We start from the raw sequence: 18,630 nt of genomic DNA, 5'->3' as shown, positions 1-18,630 counted from the left end.
CAAATGTAACTGGGCATCCCATTTTATGTTTTTTTTCCCTCCTAAATCTGGCAACTCTACCTGGTGGGGGGCAAGATACCCCAGAGCTGAGAACCACCGTCAGAGCTGTTACTAACTGATAGTTATTTGGGTATTTCAGAGCAGGTGCCTGGGAGCAGGTGGTTTCCTTTGTCCCGAGTGGCTCCACTGCACATCTGCGTGGCTGGAGCCACGGGAAGTGGCTCGAGGATGGCCTGAGCCAGAGGACTGGCCTCCCCAGTTCGCCCTTCACCGGCTGTGCGGGCTGAGCAAGCTTCTTAACTTCTCTGAGCCTGTGTTTCCTCAGCTGCAAAGAGGCTGCAAGTGGTGGGCCCCTTGGTGGAATAAAGATTTGAACCTTCGCCCTAGATACTAACCCATAACCTGCAGGGCTCTCGTCAGGACATGTGACATCAGGCAGAAGGTGTCTGGGGCAGCCTGGCTAACAGCAGGGGGCCAATCGTCATTAATGCTACTAATAGGATATTGTGGTTATTACTGTGCAAATAGGCAAGGAGATCCCAGTTAGTCCCAGAGGAAGGAGGTGACTGGCGTTGTCCAGGGCAAACCAGGGAGCACCTGGGGGAGTCCGGGCCCCGAGGATAGGGACGTGTCCGCCAGCTGTGGGCAGCTGAGGCCTGAGAGGGGTGCAGATGGGCAGCCAGACAGCAGAGCCCTCCAAAGACGGGGAGGCAACAACGGCTGCCTCCGAGCAGGTGGCTGGGAGGGAGGTGAGAGGAGCCTGACTTATTACTACATATTCTTTTGCACAGTTTACATGATGTTTTACACATTCAAAAAATAAAATAATTTAAAAGAGAAATAAAACATCTTCTGAGGAGGGGTGGACATAGACAGATTTAGGAGGTGGCATGGGGAAAAGGGGGTGGCGGGGCATTCCTGCTGCAGGAAAGGTCTGATGAAGTTGAGGAGGTGAGACAGTAAAAAGGCAGTGAAAGGGCCGGGGGGAGAATTCGGAGTACAGGCCTGGAGAGGCAGGGAGGGGGATGGGAACGCCACCAGGAACACTCCTTCTCCCTTGAATCACTGAGGAGCGTGGCCCAGCGTGTGGTCGCAGGAGCCCAGGAAGCTGGGAGTCAACCTCACGGAGTCCTGGGCAATGGGGTCGAGCCGGTCTCCCCAGGCCAGAGACACGGGCAGCTGGAAGAGACTCTGGAAGGTCCATCTGAGTCCTGCTCTCACCTCACTCCCCAGCCACCCAGCTCTTTTTCACCTCTTCACTTGGAGACAGCCATGATTACTGTTTTCTTGTGTCTCCTTCCAGAATATTCTATGTATATACGTGCAAATATGTTCCCAGGCACATGCCTCTTCTTTTTCCAATACAGGTGGTGGCAACAGAGCCACTGTTTTGCACCTTGTTCTTTTCACTTCACTGCAAGCGTTGGAAATGGCTCTCTATCCGTTCAGACAGAGCTGCCGGTCCTTTTTCACAGCTGTAGAGTATTCCCCGGCACGGCTCACCCTTCTGACCCACAGGTGGGAAGCCCACGGCTGGGCCCTCAGAGTGTGTCTCACGGAGCCGAGGCCGGCTGTGGCGGGTGGCTGTGACAGGGGGCTCCGGCTAAAAGGACAGGTGTCCTCGGTGCCAGGCCCTTCCTGTCCCACAGCGCTTGGTCTGAGCCTTCGGCCCATGTAGATGCTGGGCTGTGCGGCCCAGACCCACCCCCCAGGGCCAGGCTAGTCCCCAGCGGCCAGGATGCTGCCCGCGGCTGGTTCACAGTTCAGCCCCTCCCAGGGCCTACCCTCAGCCCAGGAAAGGTGTTCACCCAGCTGGGTGGAGCTGGGGTGAGGCAAGCAGGGCGCTTAGGGTGCACAGCTTAAGGAGGCCCCTGCTCTCAGGGCCAGCCCTCCCCAGTAGGTGGCCAGGTAAAAGGCCTGTCCCCCTCCATCCAGGACAGCTCTGCAGGGCCATTCAGCTCCCAAACTCCCATGGGACGGGCGGAAGCCCAGCCCCGCCCTCAGCCGGCCTGGCTGCGCACGGTGGGCGTTGATGCCACAGGCGCTCGCCAGGCCGCAGGTCTGTCCTGCCACCTGGAACAGACTGAGGACAGCTGTCCATTTGCGTGCTGGACTCCCGGGCACGTCAGTGATCTCTCAGGGTGGACACCAGGATCACTTACTCTTGCTTTGGCCGTGGAAGGCCTGGCCCACGGTCATAAATAAAATTTCAAAGCCATTCCAAAAGGGGAGAAAGCGTACGGGCGCATCTTAGCACGTCTGCGTGCGCACCGCACCCCGGGCCCAAATCCCAGCTCCTGGCACGCCTCTTCCCCTCCAGCAGCAGCCCTGACCCGGGTGGGGTCTATCTCTGCCTGTTTCACAGTTAAAAACAAAAAGCACTGATTCAGGGAGTGCTTGAAGACCCTCAGCCAGGTCACACGAGTCAGCTTCACACCCACCTGTCTCGGGCCCCGCGAAGCCCGTGAGGCAGAAGCATTAGGATGGGCGGGGGGGATGGGGGGGGAGGGACGGCCAGAGGTGGACGTGGGGCAGCTCCGTCCTGGCCCAGAATCACGTCTACACCCCAACCGTGAGGCTGAGGAGCCACGGCCCAGGAGGCAGGGAGGAGTTCCACAGGCCCGGGCCCGCCGCAACGCAGCTGATATCCGGTGAACACGGCCCTCGCCCGGGAGTCCTAAGCAGTGCCAGGTCCCGTCCACTGAGAGCAGCAGAGCCAGGCGGCGGGCCCGGCCCCCCTCCCCCGCTCCGCGTCCCACCCCCGCCTTGCTCCGTCTTGCCTTCATTCCACAAACACTTCCGCAGCACCTCGCCCAGGCCAGGCCCGGAGGGAACTGAGGGCACGGCACCGGGTGGCAGGGGCTCCTCGTGTCCGGGGTGCCCGGTCAGTTCCCGAGGCCCTCAGGGCCCCAGCACGGCCACATTCTAGCCGTGTGACCTGGGGCGTGGAGCTTCACCACCTTGTGCCTCGGTTTCCCCCTCCGTACCCGGGGGGGCATGAGCAATCGTCCTCAGAGCCTTGCTGAGCGGATGGCGGGAGATGTGGGAAGGCAGGAGTGGACCTCCCTACCGGGCCGAGGGGCTGAGAGGGCACAGCGGCCCCAGCCATCCAGGGACAGGCCTGGGAGGGTCCCACAGCTTAGTTAAAGTCGAGAGAGTGTTCATTCCGCAAACATTTATTGTGTCCCTACTGTGCGCTGACCCACAGCCGGGAACAGGGCTCCAGGGATGAGTAAGGCTGCGTGATTCCTGACCCCGTGGAGCCCCGAGAATAAGGAGGAGACAAAGGTTAATCCCGGGTGGGCCCCAGTCAGGGACCGAGCCGCGGGCCCTCCCTCCCTCCTTTGGAAGGAGGCAGGTGCTGGGTTTAATAAATCCCTGCTGTGTGCCAGGAGGGCCGACAGCTCTCCCCCGGGAAGGGGCGGGGCCAAACTAAGCCCCATCTGCTTCAGCGTTTAGAACAGGCTTTGGCTGCCCACCCCTCCTCTGGGTAGGCTGGGGGTCTCCTAGCCCCCCGAGCCCTTCTCCCGGTCAGAGATCTGTTCAGAAGGTTCCAGAACAAGCCCTGGATTGGAGCCTGCATCCCTGAAGCCCAGCCAAGCTAGTCTGGCCCTTGTCACCTTTGGGTGTCAGTCTCTACCCCAGGCCCACCAGAAAAGCAAGGGCACGGGCCCCAGACAGTGGTTCTCACCCCAGGCTGCACAGGACAATCACCTGGGGAGCTTCTTCCAAACTAAATCCCGGCGCTGGGCAGCACACCAGGGCCGCCCCCTCCTGTAGGCGCCGTAAGTGATCCTGATGTGCAGTGGAGGATGAGACGGCTGCTCTGCAGTGATTCCAGTGCCTCCGATTACTCGGAAAAGACATTCTTGATACAACGCTCAGCTCCCATGGCCCTGCCTGTCCCAGGGACCTCCATTCCTCCTGCTTGGCCCCCGCCCCCGCCCCGCCCCCAATTCCAACCACATTTGACTCTTCACTGCTCATCAACTCACCAAGCCTGTTCCCGTCTCAGGGCCTTTGTTGCTGTTCCCGCTGCCTAGACACTGTTCCCTGCATCGTGTGGCTGGCTCCAGTGTCGGCACTACGGAGAGGTCTTCACTTGCCTCAAGCCCCTCTATTGCACCTCTTTGTTCAACTCCCTTTGCAGCTCTCACCACAAAGTCTACCAGCCCGGGTCCCGTGTTCACACATTCATTTCTGTCCCCTGTACGTGGAGGCAGGGGAGCCGTGCTTGTCACTGCCGTGTCCTTGGACCCAGTGCAGTGCCCGGCATGTGGCAGGCGCTCAAGGACCGTTTGCCGAACAAATGAAAAGTCACACAGGAGCACAGCTCTGGCCTGGGCCTCTCCTCCAGGGGAAGAGAGCACCTGCTGTGTGTCGGGTTCTGCTCCAGGGTGCGCAGGGGTGGCAAGGTTAGGGACACCCCAGGATCTCCACAGGCCCATTTCACAGGTGGGAACACTGAACCTCAGTAAACTAAGATATTGAGCCTTGGCCATTCTCCCCCTCGGGGTGGATCCCACTGTGTGACCTTCCCTTTAAAAGTATGGAGCCAGCACGGTTCTGAAAACTGCTCAAGATGTATTAGCCAAACGAATGCCTTTGTCTCCTACCCTTGTGTTGCGCTCCTGGCCCCGAAGATGACTAAACCCCAGCTTCCTCCAGCCCCATCTGGCCAGAGCAGTCCTCGGCCTGCCCACCCGCCGTCCCCCTTCAATCCCTCTGACACCTTCCTGCTTCCGGCGTTTGCCCGGAGAGTGCGTGTGGCCTGGGACACGGTCCCGTCCCACTCTTTCGCAGGCCAGCTCCGCCAGGCGTGCGGCTTCCTCAGCGGTGCCGCCCCCGGGCTGGGTGGGCTGGGTGGTGATCTCTGTCCTGGCACAGAGCAGCTTGTGCTCGGACGTCTGTTCCAAGTAACGTGCATCTCCTCCTTACTTTCTAGGCTCCAGGGGTTCAGTGACTGTGGCCGCCTTGCTCAGTCCTGAAGCCCTGTACACCCGGCTGTGGGTTGGCACACAGTAGGGACACAATCAATGTTTGTGTGATGAACAATCCCTCGACCGACTCTGGAGCCCGCTGCGGGACAGCTGGAAGCATGTGCTTGCACTAGAATGGGGCAGTGCGGGGTGACTCTCACTTGTGCTGTGATCCGGGGCTGGTCTCGGGCCTCCAAACGCCAATCAGAAAAATCGGCATCGTAACTGCCACCTCCCAACCACCTAAACCTGGATTACAGGGAGCAGAGGCTCTGAGCCCCAGAAGGGAGCCGGGAAAGATGCCCGAGCAGTCAGGGCCCCCAGTGCCCAGTGTCCTGGGGAATGCACCTGTGTCCTCCTCGGTCCCCACCCTCAACGTGATCATATACTCCACAAAAGAGACTCTACAAAAGCCCCGACGTCAGCCGGATCTCTACAGGGGGGCATGCTACAAAGCACCTGACCTGTCCTCCTCAGGACAGTCAAGGTCACCAAGACAAGGAACTTCTGAGACACTGGCCCAGCCCAGAGGGGCCTAAGGAGACGTGATGACTAAATGTAAGGTGGGTCCCAGATGGGATCCGGGGACAGAATAGGGACGTTCGGTAAAAACTAGGAAATTAGGATAAAGCATGGACTCTAGTTAAAATAATGTATCTGTATCGATTCACTGACTGTAATGAACGTAACACACTAATGCAAGATGTTAAGTCCAGGCTTCAGGTTGGGGACGCCCCGCTGAGAGCCACACGGCCCCATCATGTTTCCTGGCAGTGCCACCTGAGGCCGACCGGGACAGAACATGCTTGGCCAGCAGGAAAGGCACTCCCCCCTCCCCACCGCCTGCTGAGCCAAGCCCCTCCTGACCGGCCCTGGGGCCTCGAGCCTCGGTCCCTGTGCCTCGGTCTCCCCATCTGTAATGTTACCTACGTTGTCCAGCTGTAGTGAGGACGAGATGAGCAAACTGGGGGAAGACGCTCAGGGAACAGGGCCCGGATCACGGGGACAGACACAGCAGCCCTTACGTGAGAAGGTGCGAGGGAGGTGCTCTCTGGACGGCAGACCGTCCCCACGGGTCACAGCTGCTACAGCCAGGCCCTCGAGCACAAGGCCCCCACTCAACATGTCCCACTGTGCCCATCCTCCTTTGGAACCAGAAACAAAAGGACTTGGGCCCAGCTGTGCTGCTGTCTCCCATGTCACACTCTCGTGATCGCCCACCTTGGGCTGAGTTTTTATTGCCAGACAGGCAATGAGCACGTTCTAAAAATAAGACAGAGAGCTACGTACTTGTCCCACACGCGGGAGGCTCAGAGGTGAAGTGACTTGTGGTGGGCGGAGTAGAGTTCCCTCCAAATGCACATCTACCCAGAACTTCAAAATATGACCTTATTTGGAAATAAGGCCTTTGCAGATGTAATTCCTTAAGGATCTTGTGACGCAATCATCCTGTATTTAAGACTGGCTTTAAGTCCAAAGATGGGTGTCTTCATAAGACAAAGGGGAGGACAATGTCTTTCTAAGAGAAAGGACACAGGGAAACACAGGGGAGGAGGCCGGGTGAAGACGGAGGCAGACACAGGAGGGATGCGGCCACAAGCCAAGGATGCCTGGAGCCCCCAGGAGCCAGAAGAGGCAGGAAGGATTCTCCCCTCGAGCCCCCAGAGGGAGCATGGCCCTGCTGACACTCTGATTTCACACTTCTGGCCTCTAGAACTGTGAGAAAATAGATTTCTGTGGTTTTAAGCCCCCCAGTTTGCGGTAATTTGTTACAATGGCCCCAGGAAACTAAAACACCGTCTTATAGAGTTAATGTGAAGATTTAAGAGAGCGTGTGGATAAAGCCTCTAGCTACAGTGGTCACTTCAAGTGTTGAATTAAAATGTTTTCCTCTGAAGAGACCATACCAGCGGAGGCTAAAGCTAGGCTTCAGGGACAGCCCGCCTGGGATCCAATCCCACCTGGGTCCCAGCTGTGTGGCCCCGGGCAACTACATGACCTCTCTGTTCCTCAGCTTCCTCACCTGGAAACTGGGAATCCTAGAAGTACTCACTTCGTGGTGGGAGGAGGGACGGATGACTTGACCCACTCAGAATGAACAAAAAAGGGCCTTGCCTGGGCCAAGGCCCCAGGAAGAAGCCACCATTTATCCATATTACTTGACCAGGTCATTCTGATTTCTGGAATTTACCTCAAACAAATACTAATTTTAAAAAGTTAGAAAGCAAAGATGATCAAAATGACATGATCCACGAAAGCAACACGCTGGAAACAACCCAAAGACCCACTCTTGGCAGAACTGGACAGACACAGGCATTAAAGAATTGTGAAAGTGATACTGGCTGGAGACATGCAGCACTCGCACCCAACATTAAATAAAATATAAATAGAAGACAGTGTGCAAACTGCACGTCCCAGCACCAACAACTAGGCGAAAGCACACCTGTGGGCAGCGAGGGAAGGGACACAGATAACCGTGAACTTCACCGTAGCAGGCATCCAGCCCTCTGCCGTTTCCCGTAAGAAAGAGGTTCCCAAGAGGGAGAGGACCCAGGGCTCCTGGGCTGGGGGGCCTGGTCATCCTGGTGAAGCACAGGGAGAGGGGTTCTGCGCTCCCCCCAACCCCTGTGCCCTGAGTCACACCTAACCCTGTGTGGGCCTCGTCACCTCCAGAGACCAAGGCTGGGGGGGTGGGGCGGGGCTGGGGGAGGGAGAAGGCGGTGGGCCAGCTCCAGAGCGCCAGTGAGGAAAGATGCATGAGCGCCCCTCGCTCGGCGCCACCAGCTCCCGTACCCCTCCCAGCACTCAGCTCCGCCAGGGCCCTTTTAAAAGCTCCCAGCCCAGGGGCACCCGGCCTGCTGCCCGGGCTTCAGTCCTGCAGGTGGGGGGCTCTGCCAGGGATCCTCAGCAGCTGTAGCTCCTGGGTCTTCTCCCCTGGCCGACCCCCAGCCTCGGGCTGGAAGGCAAGTGGTCCCCAGAGGCCCCTCCAGGATCTCGGTTTGTCAAAGATGTCCTGACACACAGCCAAGTGTGGAAGCAGCCCAGTCTCCATCAAGGGATAAACGGATAAACCAAACGTGGTCTACACACACCACGGAATATTATTCAGCCACGGAAAGGAAGGATATTCTGACACACCTGCTACAACATGGACGAAGCTTCCCCATTATGCTGAGTGAAGTTAAGCCAGACACAAAAGGACAGTGGCCATATGATTCCACTTATGTGAGGCACCCGGAGGGGGCAAATTCAGAGGCGGAAAGTAGGCTGTAGGTGTCAGGGCTGGGGGAGGGGAAGGGTGAGTCAGGGTTTAATGCGGACCAAGTTTCAGCTGGAGAAGATGGAGAAGTTCTGGAGACGGATGGTGGGTGATGGTTGCACAACAGTTGTGAATGTACTTAATGCCTCTGAACTGTATGCCTAAAAATGGTTAAGATGGCAAATTTTATCTAATGCTTATTTTACCACAATCAAAAACCAAAACAAAACGCTTGTCCTGAACGCCTGCTCTGTGCCTGGCACTGGGGAGACCCACAGCAAAATCTAAGGGAAAAGTGTCCTTGAGCGCCAAGCGTTCGGAGCTAACCCTCCCGGATGCCCGCTCAACAAACACGTCCCCCCGCTCGTCCAGGGGGACCACTGCTCCCCACTGGCCCACAGTCTTGGAGGAGCTGTCCATCAAGATGCCCTGCCTCCCTCCGAGGGCCAACCAGAGGCTCACTGGAGCTCACTCATCCCAGCTGCAGGACTTGAAGGCTGGTCCCTCATCCTGGGGGGGGGGGGCCCTCCCATACCTCCTGACTTCCTGTGGCAGAGGAAGGAGCTGGGGAAAGGCCTGAGACAGGCAGGAGGGGAGTCAGGGGCTGGTGGGCATGCTGTACGTGGGCGAGGGGCCACCAGGGAGACTCCCAGATTTCAGGCTGGGGAGACTGGGGTGGGAGCATTCGTCACCCCATAATGAGCTTCGCGTGGGCCGTGTGGGTCTGAGGTGCCCTTGAGACATCCAGACGCTGGACGGGAGGGTCCAGAGCACGAGACAGAGGTCTGGGTTGCCTCTGCCGGCGCCCGTATCACCCCTCAATGACTCAGTGTCCTAGAACTTTCTCCCCGCTGGCCTTTCCCCTCTCCCAGCCCTCCTTCCCCGGCACCCGGCAGGTGGGACCACCTATCTCAGTGATAACAGGCCCCTCGGGCTGGACAGCAGACACCCCCGTTCGGGCGTGGCACCTTCCTCCACGACCTCTTACCCCCTGACTCTGCACAGCCTGGGATTCATCCCTCCGAGGGGCCAACCAAAGCGTGGGGGGGCCCTGGGACGTTCCCCCATCACTCAGCTCCAGGGAAACGGAAGGCCTGGAGGAGCGCTCAGCGCACTCACACGGCGCCTACTGCGTACAGGTGCTCCTTTAGTGGGCGCGCACCTTCCGTCTCAGGGACGGCAACACTGGGGTCTCAGGGTCTACTCTCTCTCCTGCCTCACCCCACCTCCCCCGCCCCGCCCCCCTTAAGAGCTGGAGGGAGGGCCACCCGCTTACCTTTCAGGCAGGTCAGCTTCAGCCCCATGTCGGTGCCTCTGCAGCCTGAGGAGAGGAGAGGCTTGTTTGTATCGGCCACGCGTGTCCAGGCCCCGCCCCCGGCCTGATGGGTGCACAACAGGAAGTAGCGGCGGAGAGAAACGGCGGCCGAGGCCGCGGCGCTTGCCCGCTACAGCTGGGCTGAATTTGCTCGGAGACCAGGGTGTGCTGGTGGAAAAAACTTTCAGGCGCCTCAAAGCTAAATATACTGGAGGAGGCCCAGAGCGGCGCAGGAGCCCGTGAAGGTGCTGGTGAGGCCTGGCCCGGGGCGATGCGGCAGAACCAGCAGAGCGTGGCTGGCTTTGCGGACAAGGGGGCCCTGGGTGGGGCTGCTGGGGGGCCCTGAGCTCGCAAAATGCGTGTGCCTTTTGTTACAATGCTGCCCCTCTTCTAAAATGCAAATTCTTCAGAGATCTAACAGATGAAGGGACCCCAGTCCCCAGTGTTAAAATTTCCCAGCCCGTTCCCACGATCTCCCTGCAAGGTGATGGTCCTGAGCATTCCGACTAGTTGATGGGTGAACAGAGGCAGCGGCTTGACACTCAAGCCTCGGGTGCGCCCCTGGGAGGTGCTATTACTGCCCCCGTTTTACAGATGTGGAAATCAAGGCTCAGAGAGGTGTCAGCGGCTGCCTGAGGCCACCCAGCTTACTAGAAGGAGTGGAGCTGGGATTCCAAGCTGCTACTGCCCTGACCCCTGGCTGGGGCCACCCCACAGGGGTCTGTGAGGCTCTTGCAGGCTCTCTGAGAGGGTGAAGTCGGGGATCCCTTGCCTCCCAGGGCACCTGTGTGCTAGGCTGGCAGCGGCGGGGGGTGGCCGCGAGCAGCGCCCACACATCTCTGACGGGCCCTTGTGCTCGCAAGCCTGTCGTCTCTGTCCTGCACGAGGCCGAGACCCAAGGCAGGCGCCCCTGACGGCCACCTCTGGCTTTGCCAGCTGTCCCTGGATGCACCCCAGCCCCTCCTTGCTTTCTCTGCCCCGCTTCGCTATTCCTTGGGCTCAGACCTCCCAGCCCCCTTCCCTATTTCCCTTATTGATACATTTCTTGCACATTTCCCATCCTGGCATCTGGTCTCAGAAGACCCAACACAAGTGGATTCAAGGCCACATGGGACCCCGCACCTCAATGTAGGCAAACTGGCACCAACAGAGGTGTGTTGCAGGAACAGAATGTGCCACGGCTCAGAGGACAAGAGGGGCGTGGCCCACGGGAGGAAACAGAGGGTGGGGGGTGGGGTGGGGGCGGGCAGGTACAGGCCACAGAAGGGCCAAAGCTGAGCCGGACCGTGGGGTCTCTGGAGGCTGGTTACACAGTTCAGAGGTTATCCTGAGCGCTCCTAGGAGCCTCCACATTCTAGGGGGCTGTGCAGGCCGGTCTCCTCCCCCCAGGCCCTCGCTACCAGCAGCCTTGGCACCAAGAGCTTGTTAACAATGCAGCATCTCAGCTCTACCTGGATGCACTGAGCCAGAATCAGCATTTTAACAAGGCCCCTCGAGATCCACGTGCTTGTCGAGGTCAGAGCAGCTCGGCTCTGGGCCAGATGCTGTGGAGCATGAGTGGTGAAGACAGCGGGGCAGTGAGGGTACGGAGGGAGAAGCAGCTGGAAGTTGGGGTGACGCACAGGCTCAGGCTTGTGAGAGGGCTCAGTCGGCAGGAGGGGCCGAGATAAAGGCTTCAATTTAGCCAGGTTGAACTTGTGGGCTGGTAGGAGGTAGACAGGAGACGTCCACTAGGGGATGGACTGGGGGACTAGGAGGGAGGGAAGGGGGGAGGGGGAGGGAGAGAGGGAGGGAGAGAGGGAGAGAAAGGGAGGGCGGACAGACAGACACCTTTGGGAACAGATTCAGGGCAGCTGTGTGCTAAGGGAAACATTTCCCTGGCTGGGACCCGAGCCTGGCTCAGCCATGTGACCGCAGGCAGGTTTCTTAACCTGCCAAGACTTCACTCTCCTTATCTGTAAAACGGGGCTGATGCTCGTGCAGTGGTGTCAACTGGGTGTCGGGAGGGGGTGACTGCGAAAGGGCTTTGCTCCTCGCGGCGCACAGCAAAGGTCCCAGAAGCGTGGGCTGCCATTATTTCTGACAGTGATGGAGGGGAGGGAGGTGGTGTTTTCCCGCTGGAGCCTCTTCTCCAGGGCCGCACCGCTCAGAGCTGCCCCCGGTCAGGTCAGGTCAGGTCAGGTCGGCAGCTCCAGCACCCCCACGGGGAGGCTGTGAAAAGTGTAGGCTCTCAGACCCCGCCCGCCCGCAGGCTCAGGAGCTGCATCCCGGCAAGAACCAGGTGATGTTCTGAGCAGCGTGAGAGTCGGTCGCCAGGCGCTTTCCAAAAACACAGATGCCTGGGTCCCTCCCCCAGAGATTCCTGGTAATTGGCCTGCAGTGCGGCCTGGCACTGGGATTTTCAAAAGCTCCCGGGGTGGGGGGCAGTGGGGGCACTCTAGTGTGCAAGATGAGATGCCAGGCAGAGTGCATGCTTCCTTAGGAGAAAGGGGGGACTGGGGCTGGAGGAGAGAGAGCCCCAGAGCAGACCTATGGGAATACTGGGCACCTTTCTGAGCATCCGCTATGTGCCCAGCACCCTCCAGAGAAACTTGACAGAGATTCACGGTCAGTTAAGCCTCACAACAGCCCGGTGAGATTGGGACCGTTCCTACCCTCACTTTGCCGATGGGGAAACTGAGGCACCAAGAGGTTATTAGTTAACCTGCAAAAAGGTCATACGGGGAGCAGATGGTGGGATCGGAATTTCAAGCCAACCGCAGAGCTTACCTCCGTCGTCTCTGCCCACCCCACCACTCTCCCCCAAGCTGGGTCTCCTGCCCAGCGGTCTGCCCCTGAGGTCAGGACCCCCGCTAGGCACACTTAACATCACAACTGTACAGACGCTGTGCACAGCACTCTGATTCCACAGTCTATGGCTCTTCCATTCTGTCTCAGCTAAGTGCTGGTCACAACCCACCCAATAGAGTTTACAACACATCCCAGAGCAGGGTTTATAAAACAGTGATTCGCGCTGAAGTCCTCATTGATAAAGTGATGTCAGGACTTTGCTGTCAAATACAACAGAAAAACAGCGGCAGTGCTGTGGGGGGGGGGCTGGGGACGCCATCTGCTGTTGAAGCTGGGACATGGGAGTTCGTGACATACTTTTGTGTCTGTTTGAAAAGTAATAAAATGGTCAAAAGAAAGACAACTGCCTAGGAGGTGACAGTATGAGGCCAATGTCGAGTTTTCTGATTTTGATCATTGGGCTGTGTTTTGCAAGAGACAGTCCTTATTCTTAGGAAACACACACTGAAGTGTTCAGGTTCCAGGGCCATCATTTCTGCAGCTTCACTCACAGAGTTCGGCCAGAAATCTTAACGGGCCTCAAGCCCATAAAGCAACGGTGGCCAAACGGTGAAGGATACACAGTAGCACCTCCTGTTCCCGCAAGTTGTCTGCAAGCTTGAAACTATTTCAAGAGAAGCATTCAACAAAGGAAAGGAAAGCAGAGCGCAGCTCAACCAGAGTTACCCAGCCCCCGCAGCTGGAGCATCAGATCCGCAGTTGGAGCATCAGATCGGGCTTTCCTACAACTTCTCTGATGTGGCTGGAGGGGCAGCCAGGGACTGCAGCTCTTGCTGGGGGAAGGCGCTGTGTCACACTGTTCCTCCCAGAAAATAGTCCTGAATTGACGGGTTTTATCCCCAAAGTTGTCTTGTGACCTTAAAAATACCTATCTCTGCAGGCTTCCCTGGTGGCGCAGTGGTTAAGAATCCGCCTGCAGTGCAGGGGACACGGGTTCGAGCCCTGGTCCGGGAAGATCCCACATGCTGCGAAGCAACTAAGCCTGTGTGCCACAACTACTGAAGCCCATGCGCCTAGAGCCCGCGCTCTGCAACGAGAAGCCACCGCAATGAGAAGCCCGCGCACCGCAACGAAGAGCAGCCCCCGCTCACCACAACTAGAGGAAAGCCCGCGCGCAGCAACCAAGACCCAACGAAGAGCAGCCCCCGCTCACCGCAACTAGAGGAAAGCCCGCGCGCAGCGACCAAGACCCAACGCAGCCAAAAATAGATAAATAAATAAATGCCTATCTCAAAACAGGGAAAGAAAGAAGAAAGCAGGAGGGAGAGGACCTGGCAGCCTGGATTCAGGGGACACTGGGGGACAGGAAGCTGTGCCAGGGTCAGGTAAATGTCGCATCAACAGGTCTTGTCTATGTGTAGTGATTCTATTTCTGGTTTCTAGAACTCCCAAATGGAGTTTTCACTAACCGACTTTTCTTATCCCAGTGCACGTTGCTGTAACGCCCCACAGGGGCAGAAGGAAGGTGGGAGTGGCTGAGAGGAACTGGGAGTCTGTGCAAGCTGTGTGACCTTAGGCCAGTCATTTCCCTCTCTGAGCCTGAGACGCTGATGCTCTGCCTCCCAGGCTCTGTGCCCTCATCAGGCATCCGGGCCCAGCCTCCAGGACAGGGCCTGGGACAGGTGTCACCGTCATCATCACCTCACTGTCAAGCATACATGTCATTATGTCACCATTCAGCACCCTCTGAGGGTGCTGTGTGGGAACAGAACCAGGGGCACCCTGCCACGTGGTCCCGGATTCCGAGGTGTGGCCTGTTGCAGCAGAAGGAATCGTTCCCCAGGGTGATTTATGTAGGACTGTGGGCAGAGCCCCATCCACTCTGCTCCCTTCGTGAGTGGGCTGGGGGGGCAGCCCCCTGCAGAGATGGAACATGCTTTTGTGGGAGACACCCCCTGTACGTGGGATGGGATGGGATGTCTGGCAATGAGGAAGGCAAGCTTACGCCTAACTGTGGGGAGTGGGGCTACATCCCCCCAAACGCCACCATCACAGCTGACAGATGTCAGGCTAATGCTTTCAAGAGGCCGAGCCCATTACAAAAGTTCCTAACCCTGACAACACCGGACGAGATAACATCATGCCCATCCCCAATGTACACAGGAGGGAACGGAGCTCCAAGCGGTCAAGCGGCCAGCGAGCCGCAGCCCCTAGCCCGGCTGATCTCGCCACACCACTTAAGTGTCTATCATTCTACTCGCGGGGGTCTACACCGTCTGAATTTGTTACAAAGGTACACATTTTTGTAATTAGAAAATAAAGATTTAATGGGCGCAAAGGAAAGATTTCACGAGAGCGGGCCCCCTTAGCTTGGCATGATGGTAGGGAAGCAGTCGGACCCAAGAGAACTGCTAGTTTAGGTATAAATGTTCTCTCCTTTCACACATTTGCAGGAATGTGAAAAGCCTCCCTTTCATATTGAATCGGGGTCTGTTTATGTTCCATTCAAAAGATCAGATTGTTACTTATTTGCACAACAGCCTGAGTTAGAACAGGTTCTTTCTTGCACCCAGGCATAAAAATCTCCCTACCGCCAAATGGCCACGACAGGATCCTCTCTGGTGACAGGGATGGGCAGCGAGTGATAAAAACTTACGTCCTCCTGCAGGGGGTCTGCCCCTCCCCTGAGAGGTGGAGAGATAGATGGGATATCTGCTGCTTTGCACCCCACACGGCCTCTCTAAAGCCATGGGGAAAGGACACACCTGGCCAAGGTGTCCGTTGCTGTCTTTATAGCCGCCTTGCAGGTAAGAGCCACAAACGACCAGCTCGCAGCCGTGAGTGCTGGCCAGCTCCACCCCCTGCAGGTTTGCAACGCGAAGAGAACAGTCAACAAATGTGTTCTCTACACAGAGTAAGAAGTAAAGAAGATGCAGCACTGTGTACCGGAGACACAAGAACCACCCAAGGGCCAAAGGCACCCAGCTTGTAGAATTCTGGCCAAGGTCGGCTGATTCCCTTCAGTTTCTGCTTTGGTGGATCATGGAGGTTGGGCTGTAGAGGATGAAATAAAACCCCTCCTGGCATGAATCCTGCAGATCTGGAACTGGAACTGGTCAAATAAAATACAGGATGCCCGACTACTGCATGGGACATACCCCCACTAATCGTCATCCATCATTTATCTGCAATTCACATTGAACTGGGCATTTAATTTGCTAAACCTGGCAACCCTACACAAAGGTTGTCACCTGGGTTTCCCAGATGAGGCCATGTAGAGAGGGAAAGTCAGTGAAAGGCAGCATCGGGCTAGAAGCCTGAACTTGGTCTCTGGAGAGTCAACCTCCCAGATGAAATCAGAGTAGCTCCGTGGAGGTCATGACTCAGCCCAGGCACCAGGGCCTCACACCCTGAACCAAGATCTCACTTGAGGACCAAGGAGAGGCCAGGTGTGAAGAGTCATAGCTGAGGAATGTGACCCTTTGCCTAGGTGGGTGGACCCACCAGGCCAGATGGAGTCAGGTTCCCCTCCCAGCTGGCGGAGTCTGGGCAAGCTCTCCGTGCCTGTTTCCTTACTGCAAGCACAGGGGAGACGTACTAACAGACTGGCCAATCAGGGCTCCCAGCAGGCACGCGACACATCTTGGTTTTCTTCCTTTTTTCAAAAAGGCACTTTCCTTTTGCAACAGGATGAGAATTCCTGCAACACCAGCCAAAGGGACTGTGCTGGGAACAGATGCCACGAGCGCTAACACGCGTCCCATCCTGGTACACAGAGTGCAAACACGAGCCTCTCCCTCGCTTTAGCCCACACGCCTGCGGGAGGCACTCGCCTGGCCCACAGCCGCTTGCCGACAGGAAGCGAGAGAGGATGGGCCTGGGGGCGGGGGCAAGGTGCCCACCAAAATCCCCACCCGCTTCGCTGTCACCGGGCAGGGTCTTGGGCCACCTGGGGTCTAGCCGTGGCCTTCCGCTGACTGACCATGTAAGTCTGAGCACAATACTAGCCTACTGCCACCTCGGGGCCTCTGGGAGACGAAACTCAACACTCAGGATCTGTGCAACTTTCCCTGTGTTACACATCAATAAAAATGTTTCAGAATAAGGGGTATTGTACTAGAAGTTAGGCTAACGGTTAATTAATCATGGGGTTAAGTAGAAAACATGTCATTGTTTTCACAGCAACCTTGAAGTTAGGAGTCACAAACTCCTCATCACCCCCTGCAGGTTTGCAGAGCAAAGAGAAAAGTAAACGATTGTGTTCTTTGCGCCAAATAAAAAGTAACTACAACGTGGCACTGCCTGTGGTGCACACAGAACCACCCACGGCTCCCAGGGGAGACTGCGGCTCCATGGGGTACGAGTGGGTTCCTGTGGAATTTCTGTTTCTTGATCTGGGTGTACACTTTTAATGTGTACACATTATTGTGTGTATATTATACATTAACAATATTTTCATGGGGGAAGGTGGTCCTACACTGTGAGGGCTAGGGGTCCAAGGCCCGGCCTTGCCACTTACCGGCCCGTGCGTGACCTTGGATCAGTCACTTTATCTTTACGAGCCTCTGTGTCCTCATCTGTAAGATGGAGATAACAGTATTAGGTCAGAGAATGAAAACAGAAAACGCAGGTGATGGGTACCATCATTTAGTGCTCAATACACATTAAATAGCACCGCTGTCTTTCCGTGGCCACTGAGGGGAAGTCCAGAGGTGTTCTTAACCTCAGGCTCAGGGCCCACGGAGGGCACCCCACTGGCCCAGAGAAAGGCTTCCAGGGAGAGGAGATTAGCCTGGTGGAGGTTTCAGCCTCCTTGGGGCGGGCAGAGGGATTAAGTCTTTCCATAAATACATGGCCTCCCTCCCATCCAGGGTGGGGACACAGAACCCAAGGTGGGTGTGGCCTGGACAGGTAACAGGGTGCTTTCTGGAGTTAACCTGGCCTGGGACAAGGGCTCCCCCAAGCGCCCCTGGGGGCTGTGCAGGAAACCCTGGAGCCTGCCAATCCAGGTGGGCCACTCCGAGCCTCAGTTTCCTCATCTGTAAGATGGGGTTTTTTTTCCACAAAGGCTGCACAATCACAGGAGCGCTTCCACCGGGCTGCCTTCACCTCCTCGTCCCCCACCCCCATCCTCGGCGAGACAAGGAGGCTCAGCTTGCACAGACTTTTCTGAGCCGGGGGCAGTCTGAGAGAGGTCCCAGCCGCCCTGACCCCGCCCACCAGGCTGGCCACGCCGGGCTACAGGTCAACCTTTGTAAGGAGTGCCTCCCCCCAGGTCCGCTGAGCTCAGCAGGCCGGGAGAGTCGCGAGTGCGTTCACACTCAAATCGCCCTTCGAGATTGCAAACCTGCTTTGATGCTCTGGGAGCGAAGGGGGCCCCTAAGTGAGGCGGTTCATAAATAATAAATTCTGAAATACTCGATAGAGGGGAAATGGTTCCTCTCGAGGCCTCCTGCCCCCACCCCCCGCCGGGCTCCTTTCCAGCTTTCAGGAGTGGCGGTCTGGTCCGTCCCCCAGGAGCTCGTGACAGCGCGGGGTGGCAGGTGTGGAGTGGGGGGCCGGAGGCTTCCACGCGCGGGGACACAACCCTCCCCCGACCCGCCCAGTCTTAAGCTGCAACATGGCCGGAGGAGGCCCAACTCTCCCCCAACCCGCGTATCCGCAGAAAAGTCTGCAAGAAGTTGGAGGGGCACGCCCGAGCCCGCGGGGGTCCCCCGCCGCCCCCCGGGGACCCCGCCCGCCCGCCCCTGGGACGCCACTCCCGCCGCGGGGGCTGGCGGGGCGTGGACGCTGCTCGGCGGGGCTGCGGCTCTCGGGAAGAGCTGCGTCTTCTAGAAGGGTGGGGTGGGCAGCGCCGTGCCAGGCACCGGGGCGCGCGGCGCAGGGCACTCACCGCTTCCTGGTGGGCTCACTGTGGGGCCCGCCCCGGCGCCGCTGGCGGCGGCGGCCGCGCTCGAGGGGCCGCGGCGACAAGCCTTCAAGAGAGAGCAGCGGGGCTCCTGGCCCGGGCCGGGTAGCGCGCTGGAGCCCCGCTCCGCCCCGGCCGGCGCTCGGGGCAGCCGCCGCCGCCGTGCGCACACCTCCCACCGCCCCCTCCCTGGCCCCCGAGGGCGGTGCTGACGGCGGCCCCGCCTCGCCCGCGGGCGCCGGATCTCACAGGCCCGGCGCGGGGGCAGAGCGGGTGCCGCCCGCCGCCTCCTTAGGGAGCGGGCCAGGGGTGCGCCGGGCGCCCGCGCCTCCGGCCTCGCGGACTCCCCTGCCCTCCTTAGTTTCTTCTCGCCCCGGCC

The 18,630-nt window shown here is 58.1% G+C and overlaps 1 protein-coding gene across 1 annotated transcript in view; it reads right to left on the bottom strand.

The window, feature by feature from the left end:
* CUNH16orf74 (chromosome unknown C16orf74 homolog) overlaps positions 1–18,356 on the bottom strand; it is a 30,198-nt gene extending 11,842 nt beyond the window's left edge. Inside the window, exons 1-3 of the mRNA XM_029206773.1 lie at positions 18,237–18,356; positions 16,863–16,920; positions 9,515–9,559 (exon numbers count right to left, since the gene is read on the bottom strand). Of these exons, the coding sequence (XP_029062606.1) occupies positions 9,515–9,542 (28 nt within the window). The 5' untranslated portion in view covers positions 9,543–9,559; positions 16,863–16,920; positions 18,237–18,356. The remainder of the gene's footprint in view (positions 1–9,514; positions 9,560–16,862; positions 16,921–18,236) is intronic.
* Positions 18,357–18,630: the final 274 nt, after the last annotated feature.

Source organism: Monodon monoceros, unplaced genomic scaffold, assembly GCF_005190385.1.
Source record: "Monodon monoceros isolate NGI ecotype Baffin Bay Population unplaced genomic scaffold, NGI_Narwhal_1 Super_Scaffold_10, whole genome shotgun sequence".
Lineage (NCBI taxonomy): Eukaryota > Metazoa > Chordata > Mammalia > Artiodactyla > Monodontidae > Monodon > Monodon monoceros.
This window is presented reverse-complemented; position numbering and strand designations above follow the sequence as displayed.